The sequence below is a fragment of the Salmo salar genome, chromosome ssa03, assembly GCF_905237065.1.
Source record: "Salmo salar chromosome ssa03, Ssal_v3.1, whole genome shotgun sequence".
Classification (NCBI taxonomy): domain Eukaryota; kingdom Metazoa; phylum Chordata; class Actinopteri; order Salmoniformes; family Salmonidae; genus Salmo; species Salmo salar.
The window spans coordinates 55,959,007-55,971,243 of record NC_059444.1 but is presented as its reverse complement, the minus strand read 5'-3'; the positions used below and the strand labels follow the sequence as shown (position 1 = coordinate 55,971,243).

The following is a 12,237-nucleotide window of genomic DNA, read 5'->3' as shown; positions in this document are numbered from 1 at the left end:
TCGAGATTAGTTTGAAAGAACTTGTCTGGCTTGCACAGAGCCCTGATACCAACCCCATTGAACACGTTTGGGATGAAATGGAACACCGACTGCGAGCCAGGCCTAATCGCCCAACATTAGTGCCCTACCTCACTAATGGTCTTCTGGCTGAATGGAAGCAACTCCACGCAGCAATGTTTCAAGTAACATCTAGTGGAAAGCATTCCCAGAAGAGTGGAGGCTACTATAGCAGCAAAGGGGGATGAGATGTTCGATGAGCAGGTGTCCACATACTTCTGGTCATGTGGTGTATAAACTTAAAGTAGAACATCATGTGACTGACGATCAGCAGCAAGTTTAATCTGCATCCCCTCAGATGGTTAGATAAAACCATTCTCATTGGTTTTAGACTACAACGAAATTTGGACAAATTATACAAAATACATTGTCTTCACAAATCGGGGAAATTACCACTAAGGACCCCAAAGTCAAGCTTAAATGAATTTATGTCTATTCACGCCAGCGGAGAGATTACAGACAAACAGCGCTTCATGTGGAAGTTAGTCAGAAGCTCTGACGAGGTATTTCCCCCTCAGCATATTTATACTGTCTCTACGGGTTACACAAAGATAGCCAACTGTCTCCTTTCTCAGCAAAGGGTTTGCTCTCAGAGACCAGCTGCAGAGGAGGACAAATCCTGGCAACCACAGTCTGGGTGTTCTGCTGAGCCGACCTTGTGAGAGCAATACTCAGACACCCTGTCTGTCTAAACAGGTGCATTTCTAAGTATTAAACAGGTAAAACATGTAGAATAAGCAGTGGTGTAAAGTACTTAATTGAGAAGTTTTTGGGGGTATCTGTACTTTAATTTACTATTTACATTTTTGACTACTTTTACTTTGACTTCATTACATTCCTTAAGAAAATATTATTATTTTTACTCCATACATTTTCCTTGACACCCAAAAGTACTCGTTACATTTTAAATGCTTAGCAGGACAGGAAAATTGTCAAATTCATGCACTTATCAACAGAACATCCCTGGTCATCCCTAGTACCTCTGATCTAGGGGACTCACTAAACACACATGTTTCGTTTGTTAATTACATCTGAATGTTGGAGTGTGCCACTGGCTATCCGTAAATTAAGAAAACGACAAAATGGTGACGTCTGGATTGCTAAATATAACGAATTGGAAATGCTTTATACTTTTACTTTTGACAATGAAGTATATTTTAGCAATAACATTTACTTTTGATACTTAAGTATATTTTAAACCAAATACTTTTAATCAAGTAGAATTTACTGGGTGAATTTTACTTTTACTTGAGTCATTTTCTATAAAGGTATCTTTACTTTTACTCAAGTATGATAGTCGGGTACTTTTTCCACCACTGAGAATAAGTGTAAGACACTGAAAAAGCAGAAAGGGACACAAAATATAAATATAAATTTATAATAATAAAAAACGATTAATTATGCATTTAAATATAATAAATAGACTAACAGGGTTCCACGTGATTGTGTGCATTCTTTATAAACTGTTAAGGGCGTAGCTTCTGAGATGAGTCTGGATGATCAGTGAATCTTTGCCTTAAAAATATCCAATCTTTGCAGATGACGTTTGGTCTCTTTCCTGATGAGCTCCCACGCCTGTGCACTGTAGTTCTGAAAAACAAAGGAAAATGTACATATTAGTGGTGTTGACTTTCTGGTCATATAATGATCATATTGTCTTGAACAACAAAGGGCTGGGCCGTATGTAATAATGTATGAAGCTTCTCAGAGAAGGAGTGCTGATTTAGGATCAGTTTTGCATTTCAGATCACTATAAATAAGGACAGAGGAGACCTGATACTAGATCTGCACTTCTCTGAGATGCTTAATACATATGGCCCTAGAACCCAAAACAGTGTTTCAAACCTGCTCCTGCTTAGCCTAGTTAATATTCATTTGATTAGATGTATTGAACACGTTGCCATCCGAAACCAAACTCACCATTTTTCTCAGAACCTTCCAATTCAACTCCTTGAAGTAGCGTTTCAGTCTCCTCTCAGGTTTCTTGGCAGGTGATACCTGTTTGACAAAATTAAAACATTAGCCTCCCACTGAACATAACAGCCCACATAGATTTTCTCACTTGTACAGTTAGTAGTCTACACCTAAAGCAGGGCTTTCCAACCCTGTTCCTGGAGAGATACGGTCCTTTAGGTTTTCACTACAATCCTAATCTATCACAGCCGATTAATTAGCTGGTAGATAAACTGAATCAGGTTAGTTACAACTGGGGTTGGAGCGTTAACCTACACGATGGAAGCTCTCCATGAACGGGGTTGTAGAGCCCTGACCTAAACAGGGATTACACTTTAAATAGACCCGTTACTTACACAGGATTTAAGGTTCTCAAATTGGCGTTCTAGAATGTTGAGGAAATCGTCCCGCTTTTTCTTGTCCCAGGTGACAGATTTCATATTCCCATCAAACAGTTTTGTGATTTGATAGATGGTCTCGTTCCGGAATCTGACTTGGTCCTCAAACTACACATGAACATGTAAAAAGAAGATTAGAAACAGTATAGGCTTCAATTATGGCATCAATTTAACATTGGGTCAAGACCGCTATACTAATATCAGAACATGAAAAGTCAAAATTCTAGTTTTTACCTCGGCGTCATCAATTTACATTTTTCTTTTTCCTTTTTGGCTAAAACACTTATGTGTCTGTAAAGTGATGTTGGGAAAAATACAGGGGCATCCTGCTCTGTGATGTCTCCTCCCTGGAATACAACCAATATAGTATTTTATTAAGTCACGCGTCTAAAAGTATAGCTTATACTGCAAGGACAGTATAGGCCTAATGTATATAGTCTCTCGTGGTCGCTCTGTCATTATAGCCTAGCACCCTTTTACTATGGCTACTCAAATATAGATTACAGTCTTCTAACACAAAGGCTGAACATGAAACACAATACTATTTTGATAGGTTGGTTGTTTTGCTGTCCATAATACATGCATTCAGTCTCCTCTTACAGTGTGCTGATAACTCACCATCTGGTCCAGCAGGGAAAGGTATTCTCTGCTCAAGTGACCGTAGTGGTGTCGGATCCAGTCACAGCAATGACACACGCTCTGCATACTGCAAATAATAAGACAAATACACGTCCAACTCTACATTGTATACATTGTAAATAGTAGTTTGCTTTGCTCTTAGTTTTCCAGTTGAGTTTGAACATTTTGGCTCTTAAGGAGTTTTATTTGGAGATGGGAAAGCGAAAACTGTATGGAGAATATCCCCGATTAACCTACCGGAGGCGGGGGCTTTAACTTTTCAGACTCCAGAACATGCAGGCAAAGGAATTCCATGTTTTGTCCGACTTCTGGAGGAACAAATGCCAGCGTTGAATGATAGTTTAACCACAACAATATAGGTTATTTTATTTAGATATAGGCTATTCGCGAGAATAAGCTATACGCGAGCTAGGCTTTTAACTGACGTTAACTTCGCGTGAACCGCAAAAAACAAATTCAAAAAAAGTCTGATAACAAAATCGTCGAAGTCGAAATAAAACCCTAAACTATGACATTTACCCATATAATAGGCCAATTTAGTGGGTTTGAGTTAGTCCGAAATATTGTTTCGTGGCGTTCTTGCAAGTCCTCAATGTTGGCTTCAGAAAGTGAGGCGTCGATTTTTTTTCAACAATGACGTAACCAACTTCCACCAGCTGGTGATGTAATTTTGACGAGCAGTGACAACATGATTTGTTGGAACGTTGTCCTTTTCTTTACAAAAGAAAAAGGAAAAATTATATTTGACCATACACTGAGTGGACAAATCATTAGGAACACCTTCCTACTATTGAGTTGCACCCCATTTTGCCCTCAGAACACCATCAATTCGTCGGGGCATGGACTCTACATGGTGTCGAAGCGTTCCACAGGGATGCTGGCCCATGTTGACTCCAATGCGTCCCACAAATGTGTCAAGTTGGCTCTATGTCTTTTGGGTGGTGGACCATTCTTGTTTTTTTTTTACCTTAATTTAACTAGGCAAGTCAGTTAACTGCTGGGAAAGCATAGGCCTTCTGTCTATTTCGGATATTGATAGACAATATAAATTGTTGATGTTATGGAGCCGCCAATACAGCTAGGCTTCACTGCTGGTCTCAGATCCCTTCATCACTTTCACTTAGCCTAGCCTTTCTCCGTGTCTGTCTGTCTGTCTGTCTGTCTGTCTGTCTGTCTGTCTGTCCATTACATTGATATAACTTTTTACTCTAGAACATTCAAAGTGAAAAATATAGCCAACCATACACATTAATTGTTGACACATGCATTTGATACATGTTATTCGCAATTACAGTATCAAGACCTTGAAATCCCCCCAAATATCCAGTACAAAGACTGAAGGAGACAAGAGAGATCAGTCTGAACATTTAAATAAAGATTACAGAGTAATGTGGAAAGGTCTACATTCTAAAAAGCTTTCTCATAGCATAAGAAAAGCATGTTTCTCTTTGAGGTTAGAGAGAAAGTCTCCCCACAGTTTCACGTTTTGGCTTGACAACCTTGTCGCCATTGCTTGACCCTCCGAAATAAAACCAAAATAATACAGTTAATTAATATTACAGTTGACATAATGTTATCCTAATGTGCATCTAAAACTAGAACAATGGTACAAAGATTTTCATTATTTTCATTATTTCCTCATGAAACCAGGTCCACCACTTGGGTTCCTCCTCCTGAAGTTTCAAGTTGTGTTCTAGAGGTAAAGAACAAACCAATATTGATCCTACAGTGACAGCTTAAAGTGAATTGATTTCATCAAAGTGTTAGTGTTGGTTAGTTATGTTTTGACTGGTGAGATTATTGAAAGAATGATGTGAAATAAAAACAGGCAATGTAAAAAACGGATCTTTCCTCCCAACAGCTAAAGGTCCTGAAGCTTCTGCACATGTGCAGGACCCGTAGGCTATAGGACTAATAGTACTGACATCCATATGTCCTGAGCATGTTTAATAGAAATATGAATGTTCACACACCGACAGACTGGGCTACAGAATGAGCACTCAGATTAATAAGATTTCAAAGTATACAAATGTTTATTAACTTAACATTTGATGAAGAGCAACATATTTTCCAATAGATAAATCAATACATTCATAAATAGGCATATACATAAATAAATAACCTTAATAAATAAATAAATAAATAAATAAATACATGTATAATATTTCTGTTTGACGTTGCACATTACGTGATTGTAGAATAGTAGGCTTTTAAAATCATGTACAATTGTAAAACACAATTCCAAAAATGTTCTGCAAGTTCAAGTTCATGTTCTGTTGGCCCACAGAAGGCTATCAGAGTTGTGTTCCAGAATGAACTGTAGGGTGTACAGGAGCTCTTTTCGAACCACTTCCCAGGCGCAGTAACTGAAATTCTGTGAAAATACAAATAAACTGTTAGGGAAATGTATGGTAATATTGTCCAATGTAGAGATATTATCAAAACAATGTGTCTGTATGTGTTTAACCTATAGTCTACCTTTTCTTTTAGGACTGCTGCAATGTTCCCAAAGTACGTATTCAGTCCTTCTGTCCTGATGAGATAATCACTTGTATCCACACTGCCCATCATCTGCCAGAAAGAAAAAGGCAGGCTATGAATAATAATAAAAATGTCACAATACCACAATTAAACAGTTAAGCGATGTGTGTTGGCATAGTTACTCACACATTTGCTTTCGTCAATCTGGCGGTATACAATATTCTGAAAATTCTCCAACTTCTGTTGGTCCCACTGAGTAGGCAGGTCGTCAGCTCCAAACAATGTGTCGATGTTCTTCAATGTCTCATAAATAGCGGTAGCACCACTGCTGCTCAACTGAAACGGACAACAACAATAATTTCAAATAACATGAATGGCAGTTTAAAGTTATCTACTTTCTAATCCTAACGGTTGCAAATACTCATTCATGCTGTAAAGAACACTTGGATATGCTCGCTTGCCCTTACCTGTGGCGCGCCGGAGGATGCAAATGCGGTGGCTGGGAATGCCATGAAGACGTTCTCCTGCAGACACTCCAGAGGAAAATTACCCCCTGAAAGAAAGAGGAAACACAACATTCACGTTGAGCTATTCAGTTATACATAGGTGGATAATACTTCTCAAGACAAAATAAAAAAATGTACCATGTCTCTCAGTAGGTTGTGGGTTATTCGCACCAGCTGTCCTTGTAGCTGACAAGGCATGGGCATGGAGCAAACGTGCGCGACGCAGAGGAAGGCGCTCATCCAAGTGATAGTCTGAAGTGCCATTCTTAATGTAGTTAGATGATCTACAGCAGATGATCATTGTTAGTCGAATATAATCCTGAAAATAATTCATTATTTGTATCCTGAAGCAATTATCAAATGATAGCATATTGTTGACTCACCTGTTGCCAGTATATTGCAAATTTCCTCCAGTGAGAATGTGGTTTGTGTTCTGATCCCATATCTGCGGATTAATTTAAATAGTGAGGATTGAAAGGATGTACAAAAAGTGAAAGGGTGTCACGCTAAATTAGGAGTTAAAATGAATGAATTTGGGAAAGTTTTGCCCAGTGAACCGCAAGTCCGGATTTCTCTTTTCGTGTGCTCCACTTCCATCTCAGCATGTTTCGAGTGTTCCTTCATGGGAGGCACGTTGTCCTAAGTAGGTTGAAAAAATATAACTCATAGATGGCCTTTTGAAAACGCAAACTTTTAAAAGAACGACAGGGAGAAGGAGAGAGGGAGAAGGAGAGAGGGAGAAAGAGAGACAGAGAATTTCGCCCCCCTTAACTTTACAATGAATGCAGTAGACCTCTTTATGTCTTTATCAACACTAATATTAAACGAATGGCACTTTTATGGACTAAGGGTAGGCCTACTACAATGTTTGTTTTTTTAATCACAAAAATGCTATTTGCTTGTTTCTTTGTTTGTGTGTCTCTCTCTCTCTCTCTCTCTGTGTGTGTCTGCGTGCGTGCGTGCGCGCGCGTGTCTGAGAGGTGGGAGAGATGATGATTTAATATGATCTCGTTCTGTTTGGATCTTCTGTCTTTAATAACATTCATGTCTATACATTTGAATTAAACTCTTGATAATAACTGATGATTAAATAGAAATTAAGCAGCATTTTATAACGTCCGTATCTGAATAATGAGGCTAACATTAACATTTCACTATTTATTCCTTTCGAGAGACTAGCAGGGATATTCCTATAAATAAACTAATGTGCCAATGTGTTGTGATAACGTTATCCTAGGCTTAGTAGAAAAATACCTACATTCTAATTCCTAATAATAATACTTTTCATCGTCTTAGATATGCTTAGCTTAAGGGTAAAATTATAGTTTTGATATCTTGGATGGTCATTACTTGAATCAATTGCTCTCTGACAGTGGTTACCGTTCTCGAACCCTATTACTCAGCAATTTACCAAAAATGTGGTCGAGTGACACTATGCTGTTGTTTTGAACTGCATATTGTATATAAACAAATGAATACATGAAAGACTGAATGGATGAATGCATGGATTACTGAATATGAAAAGTAATACAAACAATATGATAATAGATGCATGTTTTTTTCATTTAATTTTAATATAAATAAAGGAATAAATAAATAAATACATAGCCTTCACATAAATCAGTCAGTCAGTAAATATATCATCCATCAATCTATTAGCCAGCCTCATGTACAGGTCACATGTCTCCAAAGATGATTATGTGGTTTGTCAAACAGACCTCTTCTTCCTCACAGCTTGACTCTGCAGTCGAGGAATTTTTAAATCTGCACCAGTTTGTAGCAAAATTCCCACGTTCTCACATGCGCATGCGATGTGTTCATTGAGCGCATACAATACATGCATATTTTTCAGTCAACTCAACCACAGCAGGTGCTGCGCAAACGCATCCGACGACAAAAACGGCGTTTGGAAGTTCCATGTTTCACATGTGAGTTGTGGCAGCAAAATTCATCCGATTTGTGGTTCTAGAACTTTTCCTCTGATTAATTTAGTCTCTTTTCAAGGACATTTGATATTGGACCCACCTTCTGTTTCAAGACGGTGTTCAGCTTGTCGAAATGTGTTTTCATTACGCGTTGCCTGTTGTGACTGACCCTCCATCTCCAGAGGATTCCCCAACACCACACCCGACCTGGTGACAATAAAATGGTGGTCAGTGAATTAGTTCCGTATTAATTAATGTTCTGAAAATATTATACAAAAATAATTTAGATTAAATCACATATTAAAGACCTGTGCCAATTATTGTCTGCCCCTCAAATATAGCTTAGACTACACCATGAGGGATCACACTTACACATCCCTCTAATTTCTTAACTTAACTAGGTCATCTGTTTTTGAACAGGTTCAGTGTTTCCTTGTTCCACGTGACAGGAGTCAGGCCATTAAATAATTGGGCCATATATCCCAAAGCCTCTAATGCAACTACAGAAACGTCCTCACCTGTGTAAAAGAAAACAGGGGTTTAGGCATTAGGGTGTCTCATAAATTCCATGGATAAACTTCCAATTTATCATTTTGTAACTGTAAAATATCATATACTATAGTTTAGGCTATTAAAATCTTGCTATATGATACTGAAGTGTATCCTGCCTGTGTGTTCCTGTAAACATGCTCTGGAAACATGCGCTCGACTTTTCTTTTAGACAAAGAACTGGAAACTGTCCACCCTGAAATAAAGTCATATCAATATCAAAAAGAACTGTATTGGAATAGTAACCTTACATTAAACGTTGTGGTACAGATATCGAAATAATTGGTTACGTTAAATGTGTTATAATGAAATAAAATAAATGTAGTCCTAGTAATGAGATGTATTGAGCATCAAATTGAGCACACCAAATAGCGGACTGGTGCAAAATTTTGCGGACTGGTGCATAAACTGCGTCCACCTGCACCAATCAAATTCTGCTGTGACTCGGCAGAACAGTCAGGCAGATACTCAACTAGTTCAATAGAACCATGTATCTTTTGATATAATTTAATTGTAACTTTTCCAACTTTTCAGCGGGTGATTCTTAATTATGCTGTTGTGAAATTAATAAGAATGTATTTTGTCCAGCAAGTTAACAGTTTTCATACATGTCTTTGCGGAGAATTGCATTGGATTAATGCATTTCATGAGGTCAGAAAGCAGTTTTTCAGCAGGTAATATTGAACATGAAAAACGAATAAAACAGTAGCCTATTTCTACAATGTTACAGGGCTCTATCTTAGTAATTGAGGGCCATGGTCAATATTGTGGACATTGCACACCACATGTTTCAGATTCTGTGTAGGGTTAACCAGAAAGTTGTTTCAATAGGCGTGGCACAGCGATCATATATTCCTCACACGCTAAGTCTGTTGTGACTTTCTTTTCTTCCTGACAGCCAACCGAGATGGGACAACTGAGTAGCCTAGCTGTTTGATTCACCATAAATAAGCCGTATGATGAGACAGTAAAGAATGTTGATTATAGAAGTTATCCCGGTTTACCAAAACCTTCCAACTATAAACGTCAGTGGTGATAACCTCATTTGATTATCTTCAATTGAAAAAATATACTTTATTCAACTCAAATAACATATGGTGATCCACTCTAGACAGGTTTCTTTAGGGGGAAAATTAAATTAGTTGAGTTTTCATATTGCATTCATTAACGGGTATAATTTTTTTTTTTTACAAATAAACCAAACATACCTCAAAACATTCAGAAACAGTATATATGAGTATTATACAATATAATGTAAGCGCCAGACGTCCAGTACGCCTCCAAGACCCAGTATACCCTGTGCCTGCTCCGCACACTCTCCCTCCAGTACGCCACCATAGCCCAGTACGTCCTGTGCCTGCTCTGCGCACCCAGTCTCCGGTGCGTCTCCCCAGTCCGGTGAGACCGGTTCCAGCTCCACGTAGGAAGCCTCCAGTGATGATCAATGGTCCGAAGCCTCCAGTGATGATCCATGGCACGAAGCCTCCAGTGATGATCCATGGCACGAAGCCTCCAGTGATAATCCATGGCCCGGAGCCTGTAGGGATGATCCATGGCCCGGAGCCTGTAGGGATGATCCATGGCACGAAGCCTCCAATGATAATCCATGGCCCGGTACCTCCAGTGATGATCTATGGCACGAAGCCTCCAGTGATGATCCATGGCGCGGAACCAGTAGTGATGATCCATGGCACGGAGCCTGCAGCGACGGTCCCCAGTCCGGAACCTACATAGACGCTCTCCAGTCCGGAGCCTCCAGCGACGCTCCCCAGTCCGGAGCCTCCAGCGACGCTCCCCAGTCCGGAGCCTCCAGCGACGCTCCCCAGTCCGGAGCCTCCAGCGACGCTCCCCAGTCCGGAGCCTCCACGACGGTCTGCAGCCTGGAGTCTTCAGCGGCGGTCAGCAGTTCAGAGCCTCCGGCGCTGATCCACGGTCTGGTTCCTCCCGCGACACAGAAGCCGGGGGGATCAGCGGGCAGTGTGGGGGCTACGCCCCGAACCAAAGCCGCCACCAAGTATAGATGCCCACCCGGACCCTCCCCTATAGGTTCAGGTTTGCAGCCGGGAGTCCGCACCTTTGGGGGGGGGGGTACTGTCACGCACTGACCTGAAAGAGAGGGTTTGTTTCTCTATGTGGTTAGGTCAGGATCTGGGGTGGTTGTTCTATGTTTTGTATTTCTTTGTGTTGGGCCGAGTATGGTGGGCCGAACCAGATGCAGCTGTCTATCGTCGTCTCTGATTAGGAACCATAAATAGGCAGCCTTTTTTCCACCTGTGTTTGTGGGATCTTATTTTTGTATTGCTTTGTATGCCTACAGAACGTGACGGTCGTATTTTCTTTGTTCATTACTTTTTATCGTGTTCTGAGTAAATAAATCATGAGATGAACATATTCCACGCTGCACCTTGGTCTACTCCTTTTTACGATCGTGACATTAATTCTCTGTACAGGCTAGTGATTATAAAAGTGATTCTAATCCAACCATTAATTCATACAATGTTGTGACCCTGGCCTGAGAGGATGGAAGTTCAATATGTAGCTGGAAGTAGAAGGTTAATGTTAACTAGCTAACGTTGCCTATGAATGGAAGATAGGCTAGGGAGCAAGCATTTTATCCAGGTAGCCTAGGACAAAAAAATATAAAAGCTTGTATTCTAAGACAAAGTTATAGACCGTTTCGTCAACATGAAAGAGAGGAGGATGTAATTGGCATTTCTCTACAAGTAGGGTGAGTCAACATATCTTTCTACTTGCACAATCACGCACGCACACACACACACACACACACACACACACAGAGAAATCATAACCTCGACAGCCACATCATATTTAGCTTACGTGGATTGGACTACATTGTGTTTGGTATCTTTTAATTGTCACTGTATTAAACTAAGCAGAGGTGATTTGATGATGTTGAAATGGTGCTGGAATAGTGGAGGCAGCTCCTGTTATCTCTGCAATTTGTCTTTGCACACTGTCTTTTTATTGTCTCGGTCTTTGGGCCTATTTATCACGGTGGAGAGGCATATTAATGAACTGTTTATAGAGCAGACTGTCACGACTACTGCCGGCGGTCGTCGTCACCGGCCTACTAGCTGCCATCGATTTGTTTTTCTGTTAGTTATGTCTTGAGTTACACCTGTTTCCCATTAGTAATTAGTTTTATTATTTAAGCCCGCCTCTCCACCTGTTCTGTGTGCGGGCTTGTTACGTGTCGTCACTTTATGTTTTCTGGTACATGTAATTTGGACTTCATGGTTATTGTTTCACCCTGTTGTGTTTGGACATATTTCCTCGGTTTTCAGTACTTATTAAATTACATATTGTACCAAACATTTTCCTGCTTCCTGCGCCTGACTCCACAACCACGAAGCCCAAAGTGTTACAGAAGCCCGCACCATAGAAATGGAGTCAGCAGAAGCAGCCACCACCCCTCTACCATCGATGGAGGAACGGGTCCTCCATCACACCACCGTTCTCCATCGGATTGGGTCAGCCATGGACCAGATGATGGAGAGAATGGATCGATGGGAGAGGAGTGGTCTCCTCCCTTCACCTCTGGTTCACCCGACGAGCTCACCTCCTCCACTCCCTTCCATGTCTGGATCTGGGGCACTACGTCTTACGCCTCCGAGGGAGTATGATGGAGCAGCGGCAAGGTGCCAGGGATTCCTATTACAACTTGAATTATACCTGGCGACCGTAAGGCCGACTCCCTCGGGGGAGGAG

General features: G+C 40.5%; 1 protein-coding gene and 1 pseudogene across 1 annotated transcript; both read right to left on the bottom strand.

Annotated features, from left to right (window-relative positions):
• Positions 1–1,557: 1,557 nt before the first annotated feature.
• Positions 1,558–3,161, bottom strand: LOC123741676 (interferon a3-like; annotated as a pseudogene).
• Positions 3,162–5,222: 2,061 nt separating this feature from the next.
• Positions 5,223–6,308, bottom strand: LOC123723647 (interferon alpha-1-like). Its single transcript, XM_045714975.1, has 5 exons — positions 6,173–6,308; positions 5,996–6,082; positions 5,715–5,864; positions 5,526–5,618; positions 5,223–5,421 (listed from the first exon to the last, which is right to left on the bottom strand). Exons 1-5 carry the CDS (start codon positions 6,296–6,298, stop codon positions 5,314–5,316), a joined length of 564 nt encoding a protein of 187 aa, XP_045570931.1. The 5' UTR covers positions 6,299–6,308; the 3' UTR covers positions 5,223–5,313.
• Between the last annotated feature and the right edge of the window lie 5,929 nt (positions 6,309–12,237).

Excerpts from the sequence above, each read along its gene's own strand:
- LOC123723647 (XM_045714975.1), bottom strand. The coding sequence starts at position 6,298 with ATGGCACTTCAGACTATCACTTGGATGAGCGCCTTCCTCTGCGTCGCG. Across the intron at positions 5,865-5,995 it reads CATCCTCCGGCGCGCCACAG|TTGAGCAGCAGTGGTGCTAC; the intron begins GTAAGGGCAAGC and ends TGTCCGTTTCAG. Across the intron at positions 5,422-5,525 it reads CAGCAGTCCTAAAAGAAAAG|AATTTCAGTTACTGCGCCTG; the intron begins GTAGACTATAGG and ends GTATTTTCACAG.